The sequence below is a fragment of the Akanthomyces muscarius genome, chromosome 4 (assembly GCF_028009165.1).
Source record: "Akanthomyces muscarius strain Ve6 chromosome 4, whole genome shotgun sequence".
In the NCBI taxonomy this organism is placed as follows: domain Eukaryota; kingdom Fungi; phylum Ascomycota; class Sordariomycetes; order Hypocreales; family Cordycipitaceae; genus Akanthomyces; species Akanthomyces muscarius.
Genome location: NC_079244.1, coordinates 3,811,472 through 3,836,770, shown reverse-complemented (window position 1 = coordinate 3,836,770; position 25,299 = coordinate 3,811,472). Strand labels below are relative to the sequence as shown.

General features: G+C 53.3%; 10 protein-coding genes across 10 annotated transcripts; 5 read left to right on the top strand and 5 right to left on the bottom strand.

Annotated features, from left to right (window-relative positions):
• Positions 1 to 682: 682 nt before the first annotated feature.
• LMH87_011984 (uncharacterized protein) lies at positions 683 to 2,988 on the top strand (the record flags this gene model as incomplete). The annotated part of the gene is made up of 2 exons (XM_056201212.1): positions 683 to 2,797; positions 2,857 to 2,988. The coding sequence occupies 2 exons, from the start codon at positions 683 to 685 to the stop codon at positions 2,986 to 2,988; spliced, it is 2,247 nt and encodes a 748-aa protein (XP_056052987.1).
• A 532-nt stretch (positions 2,989 to 3,520) lies between these two features.
• On the bottom strand, positions 3,521 to 5,336 carry LMH87_011983 (uncharacterized protein; the record flags this gene model as incomplete). Its single annotated transcript, XM_056201211.1, has 2 exons — positions 3,521 to 5,203; positions 5,262 to 5,336. The coding sequence occupies 2 exons, from the start codon at positions 5,334 to 5,336 to the stop codon at positions 3,521 to 3,523; spliced, it is 1,758 nt and encodes a 585-aa protein (XP_056052986.1).
• Positions 5,337 to 6,324: 988 nt separating this feature from the next.
• LMH87_011982 (uncharacterized protein) lies at positions 6,325 to 7,924 on the top strand (the record flags this gene model as incomplete). The annotated part of the gene is made up of 5 exons (XM_056201210.1): positions 6,325 to 6,334; positions 6,662 to 6,819; positions 6,892 to 7,035; positions 7,106 to 7,808; positions 7,875 to 7,924. 5 exons carry the CDS (start codon positions 6,325 to 6,327, stop codon positions 7,922 to 7,924), a joined length of 1,065 nt encoding a protein of 354 aa, XP_056052985.1.
• Positions 7,925 to 8,342: 418 nt separating this feature from the next.
• LMH87_011981 (uncharacterized protein) lies at positions 8,343 to 9,587 on the bottom strand (the record flags this gene model as incomplete). The annotated part of the gene is made up of 1 exon (XM_056201209.1): positions 8,343 to 9,587. One exon carries the CDS (start codon positions 9,585 to 9,587, stop codon positions 8,343 to 8,345), a length of 1,245 nt encoding a protein of 414 aa, XP_056052984.1.
• A 2,082-nt stretch (positions 9,588 to 11,669) lies between these two features.
• LMH87_011980 (uncharacterized protein) lies at positions 11,670 to 12,926 on the bottom strand (the record flags this gene model as incomplete). The annotated part of the gene is made up of 2 exons (XM_056201208.1): positions 11,670 to 12,674; positions 12,744 to 12,926. The coding sequence occupies 2 exons, from the start codon at positions 12,924 to 12,926 to the stop codon at positions 11,670 to 11,672; spliced, it is 1,188 nt and encodes a 395-aa protein (XP_056052983.1).
• A 2,292-nt stretch (positions 12,927 to 15,218) lies between these two features.
• On the top strand, positions 15,219 to 16,485 carry LMH87_011979 (uncharacterized protein; the record flags this gene model as incomplete). Its single annotated transcript, XM_056201207.1, has 2 exons — positions 15,219 to 15,304; positions 15,390 to 16,485. The coding sequence occupies 2 exons, from the start codon at positions 15,219 to 15,221 to the stop codon at positions 16,483 to 16,485; spliced, it is 1,182 nt and encodes a 393-aa protein (XP_056052982.1).
• Positions 16,486 to 16,848: 363 nt separating this feature from the next.
• LMH87_011978 (uncharacterized protein) lies at positions 16,849 to 17,973 on the bottom strand (the record flags this gene model as incomplete). The annotated part of the gene is made up of 3 exons (XM_056201205.1): positions 16,849 to 17,093; positions 17,155 to 17,831; positions 17,957 to 17,973. The coding sequence occupies 3 exons, from the start codon at positions 17,971 to 17,973 to the stop codon at positions 16,849 to 16,851; spliced, it is 939 nt and encodes a 312-aa protein (XP_056052981.1).
• A 1,341-nt stretch (positions 17,974 to 19,314) lies between these two features.
• On the top strand, positions 19,315 to 20,592 carry LMH87_011977 (uncharacterized protein; the record flags this gene model as incomplete). Its single annotated transcript, XM_056201204.1, has 4 exons — positions 19,315 to 19,437; positions 19,522 to 19,756; positions 19,814 to 20,197; positions 20,258 to 20,592. The coding sequence occupies 4 exons, from the start codon at positions 19,315 to 19,317 to the stop codon at positions 20,590 to 20,592; spliced, it is 1,077 nt and encodes a 358-aa protein (XP_056052980.1).
• Positions 20,593 to 21,206: 614 nt separating this feature from the next.
• Positions 21,207 to 22,095, bottom strand: LMH87_011976 (uncharacterized protein; the record flags this gene model as incomplete). Its single annotated transcript, XM_056201203.1, has 2 exons — positions 21,207 to 21,895; positions 21,960 to 22,095. The coding sequence occupies 2 exons, from the start codon at positions 22,093 to 22,095 to the stop codon at positions 21,207 to 21,209; spliced, it is 825 nt and encodes a 274-aa protein (XP_056052979.1).
• A 1,450-nt stretch (positions 22,096 to 23,545) lies between these two features.
• Positions 23,546 to 24,834, top strand: LMH87_011975 (uncharacterized protein; the record flags this gene model as incomplete). The annotated part of the gene is made up of 5 exons (XM_056201202.1): positions 23,546 to 23,642; positions 23,701 to 23,753; positions 23,805 to 24,305; positions 24,357 to 24,610; positions 24,660 to 24,834. 5 exons carry the CDS (start codon positions 23,546 to 23,548, stop codon positions 24,832 to 24,834), a joined length of 1,080 nt encoding a protein of 359 aa, XP_056052978.1.
• Between the last annotated feature and the right edge of the window lie 465 nt (positions 24,835 to 25,299).

Below are 25,299 nucleotides of genomic sequence, written 5' to 3'. Positions count from 1 at the left end.
CATGTCCATCTGAGCCTGAACTGAGCATCTGGTGATACTTGGGACTTGACGTGAGACTCATAACAGGAAGCATATTAATCCAAAGCTGTCAGCGACCCGATGCTGACAGAGGTGCATCGTATTTACACGCCGCCATGCACAAGACATTTGCACAGATTACTCCGTAGAAGTCCCCTTAGCGACAGCAGACTGCACTAAGCCGCTTCGGGTCTTTGCTTCTCGTGGCAATGCCTTCAGCATTAAATCTACACGCGTCTGGCCGCTGCGATCCTGCCCGCGCGTTTCATTTTCGCTCGCGGCATCCTTGACAATTCGTCCATCGGCCCCCAAATTCGCATATAGCGCCCTCCGCAGCCATATTTCTCATTCCGCCAGTAGCGTTCTCCAGCTTGGAGACGTGCCATCTCGTCAATTACTTCTCTCTATTCCAGCAATCCGGTGCACAGGACCGGGATCGTGGAACCGCGCCAGCAAGGTCCCGAATTGCCATATTGCGTCGCCAGCTCGTCTGTCACTATAATGAAGCGTGCCGCCGCATACGCCTAGACTCTTTTTTTTTTTTTTTTAGCAATCATACACGCCGCTACGTTTCCTCAACAGCAGTTCGTCATTGATTGCTACGCCGGGGCAGGCTGGAACGCTATAGTGGGCATTTTTTGCCCATGGCAGCCACAACATCGCAATGACGCTGAACGACATTTATCAGCGGAAAGCGCCCTTTCTACATCGCAACTGGCTACAGGGCATCACAAATTGGCAAAGCCCCGCCGGGACAATGGGCAACATCTTGTCTGGTCAGCTTGGCGGCGATGGCCAAGCCGCTGCTCCGCCGCGAAAGCGACGCCGCGTCTCGACTCCTGAGTCGCTCGATCTTGACCACCTGATTGCATCTCCAAGAGCATCTGATACGCGCTCTATGCTTCGCATAGATGTTCTCAAACTCTGCCACAAGGACTCCAAAAAGGTCCGAGCCAGCTTTGGTGGCACCGCGCCCAGACATGTCACTACCACGAAGGCAAATTGTCGCATCACCGTCAGCGATACTACTGGGGGTCAGCCGCGCGTTCTTCACTGCCAAAATCAGATTTGCGATCTCACTACTTTGAAAAATCCTGTCGGGCCGCATCGCATCACAAGAGTACACCTAGCACAACCTTTTTTTGTCCCACGTGAGGCCCTGGTGGTGAAGAGGGTCGATGATGGTACCTTTGATCTTTCCAACGCGTATGAGCTGCGAATCGAATTTGATTCGGCAACTGACGACGGAACTTGGCCTCCTCTGGATATCAGCGATTTTGGACCATCGGCTGTGCTGCAGGATGCAAGCCCCAACGACATGGGCAGGTTCGTCCTCGTGAGCCACTTTCAAGACATTTTTGGCAAACTCAAGGAGCCACTGCTACTATCAGCCTGTCATCAATCAGATAAGCCCTACAGTTCGACCGAGTACGTGATGGATGTTGATTTGCGCTGGTCGTCTGGTTTCAGCGCATGGAGGCGCCTCGACAAAGATTCCATGCCATGTATCACTGCCATCGATCCAGATACTGATGTGGGCGACGAGAATGCCCCACACATTGGCGACGAAGATACAGTTGCCACCAATAGCATAAGCGGTCACAATGCTTTGCATGGTCATCTGCGCAGCGATGACGAGCAAACAGAGGGCGAGAGAACCCCCTCTAGGTCTCTGCGAAGAAGGGAGCAAAACAAAGTATACAATCTCAAAGTCTTGAGCGATCAGGCGCGTGGCAAAGAACGTAAGAGACGTCTCGATACAGGGATTGCGGCGGTCGAGGGCCAAATTACCTACCTATTGCCGTCAGACCAGCCTGTGCTGCTCGACTGCAATCGATGCGTTACATGCGGTTCGTGCCACGAGTCCCTCCTGCAGCTCCAGATGCATTTGCAAACGTACCACCCGGGTTATGACTATCGGTGCGAAAACACGAGCCAGGGGCCGCAGTTTCGCGTTCATCATCGCCGTTCTGATACATTTCTTTCACCATCCAAACATTTCCAAGTCAAGCTGACGGCGCAGCCATTCAGCCTGCAAACATTTGTCGACGGAGACGCGTCATGGGTCACGAAGCGCGTTATAACTAGAGCGGACGACGATCTGCTCAAAACCCCATCGTCGCGGTCTGCCATTGACAGAATGGCGTCTCACTCTCCTGTTCCCAAGCAGCCAGTGTTTCTTGGTGGCAAGACGACGTTGCCACGACGGCCACAGCAACCCAGAAAGGACATAGTCGTGGTTCCCAAGATTTCACAGCCTCTATATCATCCCATTAGCAAAGCTGAACTGAAGCCAGGTGATCCAGTGCCTAGTCCAGAGCACGATGCAGCATGGCTCATTCAAAAGCACCGTGAGAGCATTGCCGACTTTTCTGACGTGACGCCGCAAGAAAAGGAATTCATATGGGAATGGGACAGCTACATTCTAAAGCAATGCATCACATCAAGTGCATACTTGCCGCGCGCTTGGCTAGGGTTCGTCCATCAAAAAGCTGCGTGGCTAGTGGCAAAAGATGAACGCATGCGCGAATTTGGCAAACATACGAGTGTGTTGGTGGGACGCGAAGTGTTGACCGATGATGTCATAAAACAGGCTCTGGACCATATCAATCAAGCCCGCTCACTACGGACCATGGATGTCGCAAATGCCATCTTGCCCGCGGAAATAGGAGAAGCTGCAACAATGTCGAAGGCGACTGACGTGCGCAAAAGCAGTAATGGCTGCACGATATGCCAGCTTCCTGTGCGAGGCCCTCGTTTGCTAGTGTGCGCCAGCAAGGTTCGTCACTCACTTCCATTATCTAACAAAACGTACGATGTATTCTAATGCTATGGTAGGTTTGTCCAAAGAGGTTATACCACTCCGACTGCGTTGAGGCAACAGCCGTGGTGGATGTATCGGATCGCAAATGGGTCTGCAACTCGTGCGCTTTCTCTGCGACAAAAACAGCATCGCTAATCCCACCTTAAGTCACATATTAGACATGTACTCTTGACTTTTGAATACATGTGCATTTATTATTAGCATGTCCAAAGTTGTTGCTCCGACATATGATTATCACGCATAGAGGGTTGGGTCTCCCATAATCTAGAGTAATGTGTAGATGGAGGATTCGCGTGGCTAGAATTTTCTATATAGCCCGTTTTCCTTTGGCTTCTTTCTTTCTTAGAAGATTTAGCTAGTCGGAGGAGAAAATCCCGCGAGAGGAGTTTGGTCCTGCAAGTTCTGCAATCTACATATATGTACAACTGGACTCATTATCGGCAGCAAGGTACTCACTCGCGATCCACACTGCATTCGACATTGTCTGTCACCACTCGTAAAGACGCAGCGAGCTCCTTTGTTTGATGCTAGCCTGATTTAAAAATTTGTTCTTCCTGCCATAGTTTGGATTACATTAATACACACAAAACGCCGAATCGGCAAACTGCCTACACCCCAAACGAGAATGAAGTAGAATGAACCCCTTGTATCCTATGCCTGTTACAAAGGGAACTCATTTTAGTGCCGTCTCCCCTCTTTTCTCTTCTCCGTGCGCTCCCGATCCAGCCGCTGCCTCTTGCGTCCCTCCTCGGCAATCATATCAGCCAAGTCGTCGTCCTGGCCGGCCCACTGTGCGCCGGCACCCTCCTCACGCGTGCCCGCCTCGAAGCGCTGCCGCAGATCGTCTTTGCTTAGGCCGCCACTTTCGTTGAGAGCGTCCACATCTACCGCCACGTCAATGTCGCCGGGCTTCTTGCGCTTGCGTGAGTCATCCTCGCTGCCCAGGACAGGCATGCCAGCGCGCTGTGCCGCTGCAATGTCATAGGCACGGTCACTGCCAAAGAACCCCTCGGCACGCACTTGACGCTCGGGAAGGACAGTGTACGCAGATCGTGGCGCAGACGACTCTTCCGTGTCATAACCGCGGCGTTCCTTGCGGAGATCCATCTCTCCAGCAATCGATGTTTCTGTGCCTTGAAGCGGCTCGTCACCATGGAAGGTGCTGGCGTAGCCGCTTGGCGTCTCGAGGCCGCCAGCTTCTTGGCGCTCTTCGTCATCCTGTTCCTCTTCGTCGTCTTCATCATCGGATTCTTCCTCTTCTTCAGACTCTTCGGCGCGAGGTTGCAGCTCACCCCATAATGTGCGCTCAACAGGTACACCAAGCTGATCTTGTTGCTGCGCGGACTGGGCTTGAGCACCATTTTGGCCAGTGATGCCGAAAACATCACCACCGTATAGCGGACGGTTAAATTCGTCAACGGGCGGCTTACCCCAGCCTCCGGGGTGGAAGCCCCAAGCACCCCCCGGCGGTGGCGGCGCATTGAGGCCTGGTATCTTTAGAGTAGGATATGAAGGGGGGGGGCCGAATCTTTGCTGGTTTATCAGCCATGGAGGTGGCGCACCGGGAGGCATGCCAAGAGCTTCTTTAGTAGTATCACTCAGGTCGCCAGGGCGGAAGTGCTGGAAGTCGACCTCTGTTTCTTTGCCCTCGTAATAGACCTCGCCGAAACGGGTCAGCTCGGGTTTGGTCTGGAAACGGAAGAAAGCATCGTAGAGCTTTTGGTAGTCGATATCGAGCCTGCCCATCTTGGGCGCGACACGTTCGCGTTGCTTCTGCTTCAGCGTCTGCTCGGCCTGCTTCTCCAGGACGGCGTCTCGCATCTCAGCAATGCCAGTCTCCGCTATGAACTGCGGTAGACGGAAAGCCGACTTTTCAATGCCTCGCTTTGACGATAGATACTCGCGCTTGAGGGACCAATGCGCCGGTACAGGCACAACATTGCGCTGTGATTTGATCTGAACCAAGACGCGAGGGTCGGTGGAGGAGACGTCTTGCCACTCGACCACTTCTGGGACGGCGGCAAGGGCCTTGAGCTGGGCAACAGAAAGCTTGTTGAGCTCCTTGCGCTTCTTCTTTGACAACTTTGGTTGTTGGTCTTCGTCGGGGATATCGTCATCGTCGTTGTACAGCACTGTGCCCTTTTGTTCCTTGCCCTCGTTCTTGGTCGTATCGTCGCCAGTGTTGGCGTGAAATTTTGTAAAGATAGCTTTGTAGGCAGCAAATGCAGGGTCGTCGTCGTATGCGTCTAGAGAATCGACTTGGACGTCAACGACAGGCTCTTTGCTTGCATCCTGCGGCTTCTCTTGCGTTTTCGCTTCCGCGCCAGGTTGTTCGGCAGTCTCTTCGGGTTGACTTTCGTTCTGCCTAATAGGTAAGCCAATGCGATTTCGGGGGGGTAGGGGTGTGAACGCGACGCACCTCTACTTTGGCCTTTTTCTGCTCCTTCTTTTTGGCTCTCCTCATCTGGTTCTTGGTCATTTTGGGGGTCGCCATAACGACGACTTACTCGCAACAAGCGAGCTGCTGAAGGGTCTATTGGAGAAAGCGGCCGGGTTGTAGATTTGAGTGGCAAGTTGGAAGAGGGCGTAAAAGGCGCCGAGCGCAAAGACGTATTGCTTCGGGTCTCTTCCCATGCCGCGGAGGGGAGTAGCGCAAGGTCGCAAAAGTAGATTGAGGCGATTCAATGCGGGAAAAAAAGATGCCGTGTTAGTTTCGCATTCTTACGATGTTTGGATGGGCAATTTCTTGGTTTCTGCCGATGGGTTTGATCGCAAATTCGCGGCAGCGACAAAATCTTTATTAGGCTCAACTGCTATCTTGCTGTCTGGCTTCCATTTCTGATTCGCCCTCCGCGTAGTCACGTGGGGCCACCGCGACTACAGGCTGGAAAAGCTAACTACGCGATACACGTTACAGGGCCTCTCAGCGCTTCACCTCGATTTCCTCGTTCGGCCTGTTAATTGCTACTATCCTCTGTAACCAATTACAGGACAGTTTTCAGGACCTTGAAGAGCATTGGCGATATCTTCTGCTTCACCACGGTATCCTCTTATGCTTGCGCGACCTGCCACAAGGCAAAAGCACCTGAAGCCATAATGGTAGCAGTGTACCTGAGTAATCGACAAGCAGACGTATTCATGCCAGCAAATTTGCTTTGTTGCTGAGCTCCTTCAAAGTGATACACACTCCGAGATGGAAAATGCACCCCACTTGGCAGTCAGCAAGTTCGTGTTCCTGGTTTGTAGCAATGGGTCTGAATTCAGACATGGGGAAAGATCTCGACCTTAACAAAGCAATCGAGCTTGACTACCTACAAATACAGTGAAGAAGAAGGCCACGTCACTCCCCTACCTGGCAGCACTAGGTACCTACCTGGGTACCTACCTGGGTAGGTAGGTACTTAGGCCGTGGGTAGGTAGAACTGAACTGCCCACAGGGCATCGGGCTTTGTTAGACTTTGTATCTAGGTACCTAGCTATGTATGTACCTAGGTAAGGTAAGGCAGGTAGGCACAGTGGATGCACGGCGGCTCCTCCTACGAAAGCCCCCCCGGAAGCCGCTACAACTCACATCAAAGTGCACCACCTCACCGGAGCCCGTACTGCCTGCCTGGACACCAAGAACAGCTGTCAAACGGCAGCCCAGCCAGCCAAACGCCGTCGCCCTTTCCCGTCAGCACATCTCGCTCTCTACGGGGCGCAGGACGGCCGTGCCTCAAACCACCAAACCCAACTTTCACCCTGGTTCTTTGTCTTCTTTGCTAATTTTCTTCTTCTTACTTGCTCGACTTGCATCCATCATCCTCTCATGCCGGATAGAGCACTTTTCGTCTGATACGTGCTCTGTCCCGCTCGGCCTTGTCTCTCGGTATTCGTTCGGGCCCAAGCCTTGTTGTCTGCGACTCCCGCCCGCCATCATGGCCGCGCCGAAGCCAAGGGATCCCTTGGATGCGCTGCAGGCCCTCCTCAACGATGTAGTACGTCTATATCCCTAGCATGGCGCTGCATCTACATCCATTCTCGTGGCAGGATCTGACATGTTTTTCCAGCTCGTGCAAACCGGTAAAGCGCTGCGCGCATCGAGAAGGGATGGCCAGGGAAATCTTGCGCTACCCCAAGGCCTATCGCAATCGAAACTGCCCGTCACCATCGACGCCTTCCAAAAGGCCCTTGACGATATTGAAGGCGACATTGTACGATATACAGCGCCTCACCCTGGCCGGCGTGCTTTCAATGCCCACGAAACTAACTTCCCTTGTTCAGATAAAAGCCAAGTCTGTTATGCTACGCGATCTCAACCAGCTCCAGGCCGACCAGTCTACGGGCCTGCAGCAGCGACTGCAGCCCGTCCTACCCATCGAGTCTGAAACAAAGCATCCCATCTCCATCGACGTCGATTCCTCGCCTCCTCCCTCAACCGCAGCCCACACCAAACCTGCCCTCGCGCCGTTTCCCGTGATGGACGCCGGCAACATGACCAGCAGCGACGCTGGAGTCACATTGGAAGACAATGCTCTCTCGGCAATCGACTCCACGACTAGCAACGTCGTCAAGACGGAGGGACCTGTCGCAGCGGAAGCACCTATGATGGCAGAGTCCAACTTCACCGACATGCAATTCTCTCTTGCCCCAGGTGACGGCTCGCAGGGCCAAAACACCACGGGCACTGCTTCTTTCGATGTGTCGTCTTTTGCACCAGGCGACACGATGCTTACGCTCGACAATATTCTGCCAGGCAATAGTCAGACCAAAGACGTCAGCGGCAGCAAGAACGACGGCGCGCCGGCGGCAACGGCGGCAGAAGCGATCAAAGCGGAGCCGCCCAAGGACGGCGGTAACGCGAACGACTCCAACTTTGAAGACTTCTTCACCAACGACGCCAGTCAGGCTGACGGTATGGACTTTGATTTTAGCCTGGGCGGCAGCGGCAGCGGAGGCGGCAGCGGAGGTGGTGGCGGTGGCATGGGTGAGGATACGTTTGACGACTTGATGAATGACCGTGACGGGACGTTTGAGCTGATGAGCAATGAAGATTTCGATGCTGCTTTTTTCGGTCTTGACAATAAGGATGGCACGTCTTGATGTACGCTGTTCACTTTTTTCCCGCCCGGCGTTGGGACACATTTTTGTTCGTTTTCTGGAATCTGCATTGGAACTAGGTGCTCGGTGTCTTTTTACGTCATACTTTTTTTTTTGCCTCTATGACGAGAGCTGGAGTTGTTTGATCTTTGGATTGTGTATGGTCTAGAAGCTTGATATTGGAATCATGTGCCTCACTCTCCGAGAGGCACTGGCGCACTCGGTGCTGAACGTATACTGTTGGAAGCTGGTGAACAGCTAGCTGGCATGTTGAATACGCTGTATAGCTTGAAATTTCGTCTTGGCCCCGTTCTCAGTCCATCAGGTTCCGAGTCAAAATGTGCGTTTGACTTGGATCCGCAATACATAGTGCGTAAATCGTGTTCTTTATCTACACAGTTATCTACATTGGATTCTTCACTCAGGGAAACTGAGTCACCTCAGGCATCTTCCCGAGCATGTTCTTGAATTTAGGGTTTCTCCAATCCTTCCAGTCATGGTCGATGGCGCCCCACGTCTCCTCGGCGTCGACCTTGCCGTCGCGGACGTAGTACGTGCCCTGGATGGCCCAGAGGGACCAGTCGGCGTCATTGTTCTCCATGTACTCGCGTAAGCACGACAGATAGCTGCTATCCTTGTCATTCAGACCGTCCTTGTCACCGCCCGTCATGCCGACGCCAAACTCGGACAGAAAAAAGGGCCCCGTGTTGTCCTTGTTCTGCTCGAGGACGAAGCCGAAGAGTAAACCATAGTTGACCTTGCGGACGCTGCAGGAGCCAAAGTCGGGTGTCGTGATGGTAAAGCTGTATGCGTGCGCCTCCCAGACGCTCTTGCCGGCCCAGGCCGATGTGTCCAGCTTGTGGTCGCGGAGAGGCGTCAGGTCGGTGCCCCCGTTGAGGCCGCCAATGATGACCAGCACGTCCGGGTTGGCGCCGTGCACCTTCTTGGCAGCCACCGGCATATTTTCCATCCAGACGCTTGCGGCTGAGGGAATCTGGGTGATGTGGGCACGGAGCTCGTTGCGCAGCGACATGCCGACAATGCCGGGCTTGCCACGGGCCCAGGTAGCCATAGCCGTGAGGCCATCGAGCCACTTCTGGTGGTCGAAGAAGCGCGAGTTGGCATCGAGATAACCGGGGCCATCGGACCACCAACCGTTGCCGTCGTCGAGGTTGCAGCACCACGATGCCTTGGAGACATGGTTATCGAGAATGGTCATGACACCGTGGTCCCAGAGCGCCGACTGTACGGCATCAAACGCCTCGATGACGGTGGCGTTGGCGAGGAACGAATTCTTCTCAACGGCGGTGTGGTACAGGTTCATCATGCCAGTCTCGTCCGTGTTGGTGGCCTTAGCGGCGTTGTGAAAGGACTGCTCGACCTGGAGGCTCGGGTTAAGCGCCATATCGATGGAGTAGGTCAGGCGCACGCAATTGAAGCCGTTGGAGGCGATCCAGTTGGCAATGTAGTCGACGCGTTGCTTGTGCAGACCTTCGGGTACGTTAACTTCGAGATGGCCCGCCCAGTTGATGCACCGGAGCTTGACGCGCTGGTTGTCGCTGCCCACGATCCAGCGACTCGACGAGTGAAGAGGCACATTGGGCTTGTCGGCGGCGAGTGAGGGCGCCACGAGGCCAGCAATAGCCAGCGCGGTAAACAGCTTCATGCTGAGAAGCGGCGCCTATTCTGGATTAAAGACGGAAGAGAAGGGAAGCAAGCAACGTATTTGGTTTGGCTGGCAGAATACAGTTGCGCCGTCTTCTATTGCGCTGTTCTCTTACATCCGTCGCTAGCGATCAGGGCCTGCCTCTTATAAGTGCGAGCGCCTGCTTGCGAAAGTTCAACCACCTAATCCCTGTTCGAGTCACGCTCAGCCGCAGCCCAAATGTCTAGCTGCAGATGCAACAGTACCATAGGCACAGCAAGTTGTGGCCGCCTGTTAGGTCTTGGCTGGGGCCGTCTATGCTAGTGAGGTTGCAGCCAGGTGAGCAAGGTGCGTCGCGGGATCAGCACACAGTACACATGGCACCAAAAGCCCTGCGGAGTGGTGCTGTGTCGATTTGGAAGTGACTAGGCTTAGCAGCGCAGGCAGTCCAATTTATTGACTTTCAATACATCGCCAATTAGTCTGCATAGAGACCTTTCTAAATTGCTATGCCCGTAGAGCTGCGGTTTGTCAGATCATTGACGCGATGGCGGAGATGCATTAAAGAAACCCCAGAAATTATAGATTTCGGTGCTGTGGAGAGAGAGCCGAGCTTCTACAGAGCCCGTTACCTATTGCGGTTTCTGAGCCGATGAGCGAATGGTCTATCGGTGGAGAGAAGTGGCGGAGGAGCTCGGCACTTCTTGACTTGGCGTCGTTTAAACCCCAACTTCCGGCACCATCAGGCTCACTCGGTGAGGGGAAACACAGCGTTCCTAACTGGGGCGAGCCTGGTGCCTGAATAGTAAGAAAAGGGCCGACAAGAAGAGTGGTTGCTGATCTAGGGTATCCCTGCCCGCAACGCATCAGTGCCTCCGCAGTAGCTTTCTTTGCACCTTTTTTGGATCCCGGTTGCGTTGACGGGGATTCTCTACAGGAACTACATGACGAGATTTCCAGATGAGTATGCAGTATGATGGTGTGAACTGGTGATTAATGCAGGAGGAGAAACCTGCTGCAAAGTTGAACATAGAAGCCACACTCACTCAATTATGTAATTTCTCTGCACATGTGTAGTCCTACAAATCTCACTCGTCTTAGGCCTCTCAAGAACGGACATGTTCTGTCGCAGATTTGCCCACGGGATAGCGGCGTCCTGGTCAGCTGCAGCCAGCCTCGCACCAATCAGCCACGATTCACCAAGCCTCGCATCCAAAAATGATATTTACGGCTTTTCGAAACTCACTCTAAAGGAAAACAGACTGTGAAAAAGCGTATATACTCCCACTTGGTGACAAGAAAGGTTATGCCGTCACTTAGTTGCTGCTTATCCGTATACTAAATCAATTTTGGCCGATCAGGCGCACAGAGTAACTAGCTCCATCAGATCGTTCTGCACTCAGCGGCGCATGAAAGACGACATTGCAAGCATCCTCTCTGCCTTGATATATTCGCCATTTCCACCCTTGATAATCTCTACAAGGCTATGCAGGTGTAAACCTCTAGCAACAGCATGGCCGGTCTCCCGCAACGACCACGCACTAGCCACGCCAGGCAACATGGCCTCTGCAACAACGGCCCTCGTTTTTGGTTTGTGATTGCCAGGATGCAACTACTTCGTGTGAATGCCAACGCGTCAGTATCAACATTACACGGTCGTTAATTAGCTCATAGTTGTACATAAAAAATCTACACTAGGAGCTAAAAAGGAGACAACATTCCCTAGACATTAGTCGTCAAAGGGTAAAATGAAAACAAGAGAGCGAGTGCCCAACAGAACTAAGAAGAAAGAAACTCCATCTGTCTCTGGATATCTCGTCGCCATTCGCCAACTGAGAGAACAGGATGAGGACAATTATGAAAAGTAAGGAGTTGCTCAAAACATCAATGATACGCCGTCAAACTGACGGTCAAACGAATCAAAAGATCAAGGACCGCGAAAAGAATCAGAAGAATAGAACCGTCGCTGCCCGCTTGTAGTCGTAAAATCGTTGAGAAAAACAGAACGGATGTGTTCTGAAAGGAGTGCCATACCGTCGAGGAGGCTGGGAGGAAGAATAGCTTGGGAAGGTGACTGAGCATGTGATTTGTCAGAGGACATGATTATGAATACGACGCCGCAAGTCTCGACTCGAGCGCCTTGCGCTTCGCAATTAGGCTCTTGAAGGCGCCGATAAATTGCACAAGGGACTCTTCATCGTGGGCGCAAAACTTGAAGCCCTTCTCCTCCGTGATGATTTGCAGGCAGTTCTCCTTGCTCTTGTTGACGGGGTCAATGTCGACAACGTCGACGACGACAGACAGCTGCACGATCCACTGCGCAAGATATTCGGACTCGTCTTTGTACAGTATGAGGTTGCGCCGGCGCAGCACCCCCCACATGTCCTTCCACTGCTTGACGCCGCCTTTGCTCTTGAGCTGCCATAGCCAGCCCTGCCAGACGACCCGGTCGAGTTCCTGCTCCTGATTGGCGACGCTGACCTGGCTGGCGGAGCGCTGGGCGGTCGGGCGGTAGGGTAGGCCGGAGCCGGGCGGTATCGAGCCGACCTCGATCTGGCCAGGAGGCAGCTGGCTCTCCATAGAGCCGTCGCGGATGCGCTGAAAGTCGGTGTCGGACATGTCAGAGTGGGAGGCAATCTCCCCGCCGGAGGAGTCGATGATGGAGTTGTCGCGGTGGCCCAAGAACCCCGGCGCCGGCGGGTCAAACGTCTCAGGGGAGCTGGAGAGAAATCGTTCAGGCATGCTGTTTATTTGCTCGTCAATGTTGGTGAGGCCGTTAGGCGGTATGGCGCACGGCGCGGTCGGTGGAAGACTTTGGGCGAGTGGGCTGGCGAGAAACATGACCCCTTCCTCCTCCTCGAGGCGGGCGTCCTTCCGTATCAGCTCTACCCACTCGCGCGCATCTTGCAGGGAGCGCGCCTGCAGGTGAAAGTTCTTGGAAGGCGAAAAGAGCCCAAAGACGTTTTGGCGTTTCTGCTTGGGATCCTTCAGAAACGTTACGGCATTGAGATCGGCGAGGTCTATTTGATAGCGCAGCTTCGTTTCCTTTTCGTTCTTATATATGGACAGGTAGCCGGGCCGCAGAACTAGATATACTGGCTTCCATTGCTGCTCAAGGGTCAACATGCGACTTGGGGGGAAATCATCAGCGCAGGGAAAGATGGACAGCTTGCATACCTTCGTCTTGGTTCGCTTTTCCACGTAGCCGCATTTGATGATCCGGTCGAACTCATAACAACCGTTGCTGCAGACGAGCGAGATGTCGAAACTTGGGCGGCTATGTTGTCGCGGTCGGGGGGTCGTCGCGTCCGAAGCTGTCGAGAGCTGCTGCGGCACAGCCAAAGCCGCAACCTCTGTCATTGGGGCTTCAAAAGAGATGATAAGATGGTGGGAATAGTCTGGTTTGGTGGCTAACAGCTGGCGTTGCAAGTCGGCTTAGATACAATGTCGAATAATCGGGTTTCGCGCAAGACGGCAGCTCGGTTGCCTCACTTTTGTAGTTTAGTCGTACAAAGGATGGGAGTGGGTTGGTATTGCACAAAGAATCGGGGGGGGGGAATTGAAAAGGCGCAAAAAAAAGTCGCAAAGTCGGATTGTTGACGGACAATTTAGTCTTTTTTCGAAAAGAGGAAAGAGAGTGTCAGGGGCAGGATCGTCGACGTATATCGACAGGATCTGCGAGCGCCATGTACCTAGGTGGCGGCGTTGGCGACTGGTGCTGCGAACTCTCGGGGCAGCAAAGGCAGGTAAGTAATTGCTGTCCAGTGCCTAAGATTCGGTGTAACGGCGCGGCTCAAGTATCTGTTCCAAGGGTACCTAGGTAGGTAGGAATGAAACAAAACACAGGACAACTGGCGGTTGCGACAAAGCAGGGAGAATAAAGGTGAGTAAGATGGATGTGCGTGCAGACAAAAAGATGGCTCGGCCAAGGCAAGCAACTCAAGGGATCGCGCCCTTGTTCGGTGCAGAAGAAAACAGGCTGAGCACAATTTTCTTTCCTCTCTGGGGGAATCGACCGGTGTCTTGTTCTTTGGAAGGCTGAAAGGCTGTCAGTTCAGTCAGTTTGCTAAAATCGTGGTTTGGTTAATCAAGCCTAGCTCAGGAGAACGGACATTACAGGGTGGCAGCCGAACACCAGACTAAAGAGAAATTGCGTGGGGTATATTTGATGCAAGATTGCGTGTTGGGTACGATCAAAGCATCGTACATTGTACCAGTACTAATAATAAATCCTGGCCAGTTCCTGGCTTGGACTCTGTGCGACGGGTCTGGTCATGCACGATGCGTTTGCGTCCGGTATGACGCGCGATAGCCAGGCAAGGGTCTGAAGTATGGTCGCAAAGTGAGGGAATTACTGGCCAAAAATAGTCTGGACGCGCAAGTTCTCAATCCATTGCAAGGCCGGGACGGATGGCCTGGTGGACTCGCGATGCTGTGTTTCAGTAATAAGGGTATCGTGCTGTGCTGTTGAGGAATGGCTGCCAGGGGTTGCCTTGAGTGGTTGGTAGCGGTTGGTGGGCTTCCGGTCCTTTTTAGAACAGTTGGGTTGGCGCCAAAGGAGGGGCTTGGAGGGCCACTAAGTGTGCCCCCAAGGTCCAGCCACATGCCCTGTAGTGCTGCGCTGGATTCTTTCCTATGACGCCTGGGAAGCCTGGTCCTGGAGCGCTCTGCCTCGCCTCAAATTCAGCGCTGCTGACCAGCATCACTGCCAGCGTTTGACGTCATGCTGACAGCCTCCCAATACGAGTACGATCTAGTTAGGTAGGTCGTTTCTATTACCATCACGCCACAAGTAATGTACCAGTAGATGATGTATCCAACACTACTGGTAGCCCCAGCGTAGCACCTCTATTTTTTTCTGTCCCCAGTTCCATTTGCACCCCTCCGTGCATCCCGGTAGACCTGTCACCATCCACCTGACCTACTGTCATCTGGGCCTGCGTCCCTCTGTCCTCGTCTCTCCCTGCGCCGTCCCGTGTTTTAGGTTGCCAGGTCGGCGGCCCAGCTGCCTTGTCTCGCCTGTAGGTGTAGCCTGCAGTAGCTTAAGAGTAAGGTACCTCGCTGTATTAGTCTGACCAGTGTCAGAGCGCGGCTATGAAACCAGCCCAACACGGCTGTGAGCACGGCTGTGTAAAAAGGCTATGGGCAAATACCTATCAAAGAATACGATGCAACAATAAAGACAGATGGAAATTTGCACAATCCCAGGAGACCTCAGCTACTGTACCTTCGGCTCCTGACGCGCAAGCACAGTGTGGCGTCGAGGCGGTCATCTGCCTCGGCCGTAGTTGGCTGACAAACTGGCCAACAGGCCAGATCTACTGGGTACGATGCGGTGGAGGGAGTGCCAGAGGGGTTAGAAATCTCAGAAATGGTCGAAATACGCTTCAAATCATGAGAAGGATTTTTGTAGACTCGTGCCTCATCAGCTGATACTTGCGAAATGCCGCAAGATTATAATAACAGCAGTTTACACGCAATCCAGGATTGCCCGATCTGGACAGCCCGCATAGAGGGGCAAAGTGGGCTGGATTTTTTCACCAACACTCTGATGCCAGTTGAAAACTCCTTCATCAATGCGATGCAGCCGGACCTCGTTGAAAAAGAAACGCAGTTCATTAGCAACTAGAATACACAAGACTGAATTTGAGCATGGCTCATGCTCAGACGAGTCAGCCCTGCAAGCGGTGCAAGGTTGAAAATGCGCCGTACAAGCTGCGAAATCTCGCCACCTGCCGGTATGCTCCTCCATGACCCGAGGCACCCATATCACGGCTGCATCGACGCAATGCCCGATTAAGGAAGCTAATTAAATGTATATAGCGATTGCTACGTAGAGCATGTCGTTGGCAAGTTCCGCAAGAATATAGGCACCATGCACAAGGAAATTCGCATATCCGCCGAACTTGCGCCCCGGCGGTACCTCGCCGGCCTCTCGTTTGGCGTCTCCTCAACCTGCCTAACGCAGATGCTTGACGACAGCGCCCGCCACCACGCCACCAAGCAGTCGTCGAGCGCTTTTGAGCCTCTCATCGTCCACATTGACACGGACCTGGTCGTCGCGCCCGAGGATCACGACACGGCAGCGCAGCGCTTGCTGGCGAAGTACCGGCAAAAGTACCCCCATATCTCGTTTGACTGCGTGCATCTGAGCAAGGCCATGGCGCTCAGGACGGTAGACTGGGCAACGCTGCTGCCTGGCCAGGCGCCCGAAAGCAGCGAAGACGGCAAGTGTGATATGGAGAAGCTGCGCCGCCTCTTTGACGCCCTACCCTCGGTCACATCCCGTGCAGATATTTTGCGGCAGCTTGTCCGCCACGTCCTGATAGACACGGCTCGCACGCGGGACTACTCGGCGGTGCTCCTGGGACACAGCACATCGGCCCTCGCGGCGCTGACTCTCGCCGAGGTAGCCAACGGGCGCGGCTTCTCTGTCCCGGGGCAGGTCGGCGACGGTCTGCAGACTATATGCGAATATGACAACACCGGGAATGAGACTGCACGCGTTAGCTTTCCGGTATACTATCCGCTACGCGAGGTCCTCAAGAACGAACTCGTCGGGTACATGGATCTGATCCCGGTGTTGGCAGAGATGAAGCAACTTGGCGAGGTGGACCGCGCAGCGCGGAGCAGCAGTTCAGTTGTCTCACACAGGGATGTGAGCATCGAGGAGGTGATGCAGCGTTACTTTGAAGGTGTCGAAGGCCCTTACTCGGGCATCGTGGCCAACGTGGTCCGCACCACGGGCAAGCTAGATCGCGTGGCAGGCAGTGCCTTTTGCCGGCTCTGTGGCATGACGCTCGACGAGTCCGGCGACGATCGCTGGGCGGGCGACCTGGGCCAAGATTCTGGCGACTCGGCGGCCGGAAACCACAAGGCCAAGCTTTGTTATGGCTGTAGACGGTCCGTCAATGGTTGAGCACTCGATATGACGTATACTCTCGAAACAAATATTTTCATGAAACCACAGCGAGTGGGCTAAAATGGACAGTTTGATTTCCGGTTGATCAAGGATTAACAAGGTGGCTGTATTGGCATCTGGTATTGATAAGTCAAATGCGTTCTTTTTAAACTCCGGGAATGCCCAACGTTGTCTGGAGATGCCCACGCATGCATTCTCGTCTAAATTCTTCATCCTTACCAGGATTTCCCATAATCTATCTGCAAGCCGAAAAAAAGAGCCTTCCGTCTGAAGGAAAAAGCAGTATGTGTATCTAAGTGAACAGATGTATAAAGATTGCATCCGCAGCTAAATGTAATGTGTTAAAAACGCTCAACAAGATTATAGGCGGTTCGTGTCCTTTTCCAGCACGGGCAAGATGCGGGCCTCAACCTTGCGCATCAGCTTGTTGGTCTGCTCGGCCAGCGACAGCGTCAGGATCGTGTGCGGCAGGATACGGGCCAGGTGTGGCAGGAAGCCCTTGTATATAGCAAACACACCCTCGGTGCGAATCGTCTTGCCCAGACAGTCAAGGACACCCTTGTAGAGGTTCCCGTTTTGGTTGTACAAGCGCGACATAATGGTGTCTATTCATACCAAGTTAGTTTTCGGTCGCAATAACAATCCAGCATCCTTCCGCCAACATACCGGGGGGGTGCATGAAGCAGCACACGACGAAGCCGCTGACGGCGCTGCTCGCCAGATGCAGCGCAGGACCCTCCTCCATACCGGCATGGCGCATCAACCGTCTCTTGGCGAAAAAGTATGTGGGCAGCTGTACAGAGCTACCGAAGCCCGTGCGAATCATGGCCGCGCCGACACCTCTGTACAGACCGCGAATGCCCTCACCGCGGTAGATTTGTGACATTCCGTCGAGCGCGTTCTTGTAGGTATGCTGGGTACCGACGGGAAGAAACGGCGAGAAGCTCTGGAGTCGAGTCTTGACGAGAAAGAAAGGCGAGCCGGCCGCGGCGCCAATGACACCAGAGGCGGCACCGCAAAACATGTTGATGCCGAGGTTCTGGGCGGTGCCGTCGCGCAAGAATAGCGAGGCCAGTCCTTGGCGCATCGGATCGTAGAAGCCCAGGCGACAGCCGTTGAGCAGAATCTGGTAGATGTACGCGCATCCGATACCCCGGTAGATACCACGGACGCCCTCGTTTCTGACAATGACACCCACTCCGTGGAGCGGTCCGCGGTAGTGATGCGGCTGATGGCCCTTGGTCTGTAGCTCGCCCTGCAGCTGCATCCGAATCTTGACCGTCTCGAATGGATGCGTTGCGGTCACGGCGCCGCAGGCTGCTATGCCGCCGGCGATGAAGGCGCTGTGCGATGGTCTAGTCAGTTTTGTATCTTTCTCTGTCGTTTCCTCGTTCATGCTTCGCAGCTGTCTTGTGGCGCAATTGAAGAGACAGTGCTGCTTGACTCGGCGCGCAATCGGCAGACCTACCCGGCTGTAGTGGACATGGCCACGGAACCTCGAGAAGTATGGGATAGCGAGCAAGAATTTTGGTTCGTGATTTATCGAGAATGGAGGACGGTGGTGGAAACTGCGAGTTGGCAGCTGAGTTGTTCAAGCTTGCGCTGTTTCGTTAGCCTGTGATTTTGGTTGAGACACACGGTCGGCTTCCAGCGGCTACGCTGTCCGTTCCGGGCAGCATTAGGCACATGGGACCGGGACAGTCGTCGCGTCTTGTTTTGTGCATCAATGTGAACATGGGCCGGTCACGTACAATGTAGGGACTTTCAACTTGCAGCGCTCTGTCGTCGTCTCTCTGAAACACATGAGATGTTGCAAGCAGCTTTTGCAGCTGTCGGGCTCAAGCTGTCGAGGGCGATCCGGGCTCAGTCGTAGCCTGGCAGCATGTGCCGACGTCGGCCGCGCAGGTGGGCTTGGTGGGTTGCAGGCTTTCGGCGCTGGTCCCATTGGCACCTGCGCGATGCAACCGCTGCAACCAGGTGCGTCCGGTTGCGCTGTAAAAAAAAAATACAGCCCCAACACCCCACAAGGCACACCAAAGACTGGTCGGGTAGACGAGGCTATTTAGAGGTGAAATTACCTACCTAGAGGTAGTAGGAGCCGGCGCGCCGCACCGCGTCGCCCCTCTAATTACGACATGGGTATTGACAGGCAGTTGGGTGTGTCGGACAGTATGACTTAAGATTTTGGTGGCCTATACTGGTAGAACTGGCAACGTGCTGGCATCTGCAGGTCTTAGTCTTTACTCGCCAAGTCAATTATAGTTTTACAAGTCCTCCCCGCTGTCATCTCCAGGCTCTGGCAATACAAACTTCAGCTGTGTCCTGTAATGTCTCGGTCATGACTGTATGTGATGCTTATTACATGGGTATTGTGTTTAATCTCCAACCCTATCAATGGGTACGCCCGGGAAGTGTGCAATCAAGTAGCCGAGACAGTCGATGGTGATACGGAAAAGTTGGACTGTACAGCCATATCAAGTTATCGTTCAGGCTGAATAGCAACCACAACTATATTGCTTTACACGAACCGTCCACTCCAGTACCGATACAAGGCAAAGAAACAGCTGCCAGTATTTAAACGCCTGTCACGGAACAAATACCAACCGAGGACCCTAACGCTATGACGATCACAAACATGCAGTTTTACTATAGGGTAGCCAACTTGAGAGGAGCGCCGACGCGTTGCTCCACCTCGTCGCACCGCATCGCATGCCACCTGTAGTAGTGGTCTACCGCCAAAAATCCCGACCTCTTATTGTAGTTCGAACCGGCGAGGCATTGGTAACTAGTCCCTTGTCGTAAATATTGTACTTCTCTGCGTCCGCTATGTCGTCCACGCCAATGGACCTCGATCGCCCTGAGCGGAATGGCACGCCGCTCAATATTTCGAGGTCGACAGCACCAGTATCCAACCTGAGCGACGTCATGTCGTCGTTTCGCCCTACCAAGGTTAGTCCGCGGCTGGAGTATACACCACTGGCAGACTTCGTACCTTCATTACCTAGATGGCTGACCATCTATGCGCTCCTGTAGCTTCTCCGGCGTGAAGACATCAAAGATCACCGCCAACCACCACACGTGCTTTCGATAGACTACAACGACGACGGCGAGCTGCTCATGACGTCGGCGAGCGACGAGACGATACAAATATACAACGTCAGGGAAGGTAAACATGAAAAGAGCCTAGTCAGCAAAAAGTATGGCGTCAAACTCGCCAGATTCACACACACAAGCTCCAGCATCATATACGCCAGTACCAAGCAAAATAGTACGATGTCGTCGTTGCCGACTGACTACGTCAACCCGTGCTAACTGCTGAACCTAGACGCCATCCGATATCTCGCCACGCACGATAATTCCTTTATACGCTACTTCGAGGGCCACGAAGGCGCCATAACGTCCCTCGCCGTGCACCCCGGCAGCGATAACTTCATATCCTGCTCGCAGGACAACACGGTGCGCCTCTGGGACACGCAAACTAAAAACTGGCAGGGCCAGCTTCTCCTACGCTCACCCTATCTAGCCGCATACGATCCCTCGGGCACCGTCTTCGCTGTCGGCTGCCCAAGCTCTGGCTCAATCCTGCTCTACGACGTGCGCCACTACGACAAGGCACCGTTTGCGACGGTTGACGTGGTCGACCAGGGTCGCGCCATCGATCCCAATCACGTCGTCCGCGGTTGGACTAAGCTCGAGTTCTCCAACGACGGCAAGTCACTCCTGCTGGGCACGCGCGGTATGGGTCATTTCTTATTCGACGCCTTTGAAGGTACACTCAAGGCGTACCTGCGCCGCCTGGGCGGCGCAACGCGAAGGCTGGCCGTAGGCGAGGGCGGCATGAGCGGCACCAATGGTAGCGGCGAGTACGAGAGCAGCGGTGACTGCTGCTTCGCACCCGACGGCCGCTTCGTGATCAGCGGCTCGCGGCAAGATGTCGTGGCTTGGGACACGCTCAAGACGCCGTCCTCCGAAAAGACACTGGAGCCGACCTGGACGCTCCCGGAAAAGCGTGAGGCAGCCGTGGTTGGATTTAATCCACGATTCAACTTCTTTGCCACAGCAGACACGGATCTGCTATTTTGGCTCCCGGATCCTCATGCATGAATGGAGAATAACGGAGAAGGTCAAAGGGGTAAGAAGGGCTGTTTATCTGCAGCCAAAAGAGCTGCATGACGTCTTACGAACCGGTATATCCGGAATGTTCTGGTTCTTTTCGACGGCGGAAAAATCGGTATCAGATACACTGGGTTTCTTATAAAAGTCTTGTTCAGACACGGTTACTCAGTAATAAGATATTGACAAACAGCGGGCAGAATCAAGCTTCGAATACGTATGATGTCAATGCATTATACAGCAATTAATACTAAACTATCTGGTCTCCACGACGCCTTTATATACCACGTTCCATGTATTTTCTTACTTCGAGAATTTTTCGCTGGGAATTACAATGCTCGAATCATCATCAAACATGCCGAAGAAAGAATAAATGAACAATAAAAAAAAAATCAACAAATTCGAAACCAAAAACTGCCCACGCTTCAGCAGGAACGCCACGAAACAAGTCATCGCTGTCCAAGACATTGCATATCCAAAAAGCGCGTTGCTTCAAATGAGATAGCCTCAACAGAGACAAAGCCAAAAAAAGGTGATGAGTTATTAAAAGGGGATATAGACGAGAAATAGACAGGCTTCGTCGTAAGGTGCAAAGTGTCGTTATATCAGTTGATGCCGTGGCCGGCAATAAACCATGTGAAGCCGAGAACCGTGGCAATACTCATGGTCGCGGCAAACTTTATTGCCTGGCCATCCATGGCAGAAGATGCAGCGCTGGTGTGGCAGCCGGGGCATTTCCATGTGCTCAAGTTCTGGTAAGGCTTGCCAGCATACAGGCCGAAGGTGAGAGCGGGGTTGGTGCCTAGGTAGCCGGGCTCAGGGCGGTCTTGGAACGAGATATCGGAATCCTTGATGATGAGCGTGTACTGCTCTGTGAGGAGCGGCTGGTTCGGGTCATTGGCCTGATCCGTGGTATCCCAGACGTATTCGACAGAAGTAGCAAATGTCATGTTGCCAGTAAGGGTCCAGGTGGCACGGGCGGTAGAGCAACTAGCAAGAACATCGACAGCCGTAGGAGTGCCCTGCAGGGAAGTATAGTTCCAGCTAAAGGTCACATAGTCGCTAATTCTATACAAAGCAGTACCGAGGGCCGTATTGGCAGGCACAATCATGCTGACGCCACCGAGAGGCGCATCCTGGGCAAACGTAGTGTGGGTCGGCGTCGAGGAACTCTTGGTCTTGCTACCGGACGCGGATTTCCCAGTAGGCGTGGCCGTGTTTTGATTGCCCGTAGCCTTTCCGGTCTCCTTGACATCGGTTGCTGATGAGCCGGTCGCTGCTGGGGTAGGGGAGGCTGAGGCTGGTGTTAGCAACTGTGCGATTCAACACTTGATAGTCATGAATCAGGGCAGCCATACGGGTAGAGTCATCGCTGCTGTCGGCGCGGACAATGAGGGCCTCGCGCTCAGGGAGCCAGTTGGGCCAGGCAGAAACCACAGGGGCAACTGACGAGACGGCCAGAGCCAGCTGCATCAATGTCGCGGCAGGACGCATGGTTGTGACGAGCTGGCGTCGAGCGGGCGTCCGAAACTGAGGTCGAAGAAACAACGCAAAGCGTTCGCGGTGTTGTAGAGGAAGAGACCGGCCAAGAAGCGAGAGCAGCCGGGTGGTAAGGGTAGCAACTGGTCGACACGTTGACGGGCGGAATCTGAGTGTTTCAAAGACGAGGTTCCAACGGTGGAGGAGCCAGCAAAGACGTTGGTGGCGCACCGATAATAAAGAGCAAAGCGGGCGAAAGTCTATCGAGAAACGGCGAGAAAGTCGAAAGAGCGAGAGTGGTGAAACAGGGCGGAGGATTAGAACGAGAGACCAAAAGCGAAAGTTGGTGGCATTAAAGCACGGCAGAGGGGTTACAAGGGAAAAAAGAGGAAAGAAAGACACCTAGGAAAAGGAAAAAGGCCGATCGCTCAGGTTGGATACCAGCAAAATCTCGCAGAGTGTCCAGCCGAAAGGGGCGGAGCGGTCCAGCGGCCACCGGGCGTGCCAGCTAGCGGCCTTGGTAGCTCAGGAGGAGACCGATTGCTGTGGGCCAGTGCATGAAGCGACACGAAAAGAGAAACGCAAGTGCTATTTACAGGCCTGTTGGCGGTCTCCCTGGCACCCTGCGCCCAGCGTGGATGCCTGGACATCGTATCGGCGCGCCACGCCCACCACGTGATCTCGTGTTGTTGCTTTTGCTGCGACTTGGCCTTGCATTGCGGCTTTGCAAGTGCGTCGCCGCCAGCGCACTGGCGCTGTCCTTCGCAGGGCAGTTTGTGCTTAATTTCCCAATAAATCCCACGCAACGAAAAGTTTGTTGTTTTCAATAGCAGTTGGCATCGGGAAATCCGCATCGGGCTGCATGACTGGAATTTTGTGCCTAGTTAACAGCATCGATCGCTCAACCCCAACATACCAGTCCAGACTACTTTAGGTTACTACTCCAGGCCGTTGCTAGCTGGCGAACAGCGGATAATCGACTGCCGCCACAGGCACACAAACAAACAGGGTTCCTCCTCCAGGGCGAGTGGGTGATGGGGCACGAACCTTCTTTACCCTTATTATTACCTACCACTACGCGGCACTATTTCGGGTACATGCTCATACTCCTACCTATTATTAGACTCTCCGTCGGCTGTAGCCGTATCGGCGCCGCGCAACAGCACCACGCGATCACCAGTGCCTCTGTAATCAGATGCAGACGACCAAAAACCCAAATATGACATGTCCTGCATTCTAAACATTTCTGGAATAATTACGCATATTTACCATGCCGTTGAGGGCGCTTTAAGTTCTACGAGCTGCGAGTATGGCGCAGTCACTTTCGTGCTGCCTGCCGTTATCGCTGCCAGGCACGTGAGGCGCTCTTCACCTTGCAGGTCCTCTGCCACGCGCGTTTGCGTTGGGCGTTGAGCCCGATATCTGTCTTTTCCAAACTGCATTTTCTGTATCCACGGGCTGAATCATGGTTCTTTCGCCGCATTTGCCGCCTCTGCATCGCTCCCAAGTCCGGATCGATCGCAGCGAATATGAACGTCTTCTGTTGGTGGCATCGAAATATGGCAAGCGCGAAATGCTTAGACAACGCCGCACCAGATTGCTCCATCTAACGCTATACAGAAAGTCTATGCCAGCATCTTATCCGAGGGGGGGTAGACACAGACACCATCGAGGTATAGTCTTGATTGTGCGCAATGCTTGATACATCCTAAAAGATGTATTAGATCCTTAGCAAGAACCATGACCCCCAAGATTACGAAAACGATTCATTCAATCGCTCCGGCAGCCCTGATGATGGACAAACAGACTCTTCACCCACCAGCACGGTTGTAAATTATCGCGGCAGATCACACTCAACAGGCGGTCACCATTACCCGGTCAGGAAGCACACTTGCCTTGCCCCTGAGAGCGACACCGAATCTGAAGTCTTCTCTGAGTCCATCATATCGAATGATCGGAGCTCTCTGGACCCCGACGACTCGGCATCTGTTGTAGCTACTCGACATTCGTACGAGCAAAATGCCCGGAGGACACTGCAGCTTAGCGACTTGCCTCCCAGCACCTCACGTGCCGATGTTGTTGCTGTTGTTCGCGGCGGCCCGGTCGTGGATATCTACTTCAACTTCAAAGAACAGCGAGTCTCAGTGTCATTCGTTCATGGTGATCATGCTCGAAAGTACTACGATTATGCTCAAGCAAGCGGCGTGTACATCCGAGGATCCATTGTACGACTTGCTTCCCTACTTTTATTTGCTGCCTCGGCTTACACAATTTAGATCAACGTCTCGTGGAGCATACGCCAATTCATCCTTGCGCCATATGTATCCCAGCAGTTGCGTGGAGGGGCATCTCGAAATCTCGTTGTGCGACATTACGATCGCCGGATCACAGCCGAGTCTATTCGTGCGGATCTCGAACATATCCACAATCTCTCTGTCATCAACGTCGAGTTTTCTGGACTAGACTGCTACATTAGCATAAACTCTATTACCGCTGCGAGTTTTGCGCGCACTTGCATGATGAGTCGTCTGTATGTGTTCCTTGCCTCGATCCCGACCGACTCTAACAACTATCTGCAGTCCATATAAAGGATCACGCATTGAGTGGGCTCCAGATGAATGTATGAAGTCCCTAGGCCAGCTGAAGTCGAAGATAGGGATGCGAACATGCATGGCTCAAACAAGGGCCAACTTGAACCGATTCTCTCTGCTCGATATTGGCGAAGACAGGGAGAATGAATTTGCAACATCGTAATGCTGCACTTGACGAGATTTCCGCGGGAGCTGCACAATTTGCTGAATGTAGCACACCTCATATATGCTGAAGTAGATTGTGTACAAATGTACTCTTGGTATGCCGCTAGCTATTATAAACCGCTGCTGAGTTTATCATCGCTATTAAAAATTCCGCTTCTTCACTCCAAACCCATCTGTCATGATGATCTGCTTCCTCCCATGGTTTATAATCCGTTCCGCCCGTTCCATGCAGCCAGTGCAGATCCTAGGCTTCAATCATATGTCTCGCTTCCTTATGTAATAATAATAACGACGGCGAGGTTGAGACATTTATGAACAAGAGCCGTACAAATGCAAATTTCCTTACGCTATCCCTTTTAACAGTTGGTTGAGTTGTGTCGCAGAATAAAGATAACACCCAACCTCTTATTTTTGTAACCAAACAAATAATTAAGAAAAAATTTCAAGCAAGAAAACGAGACGA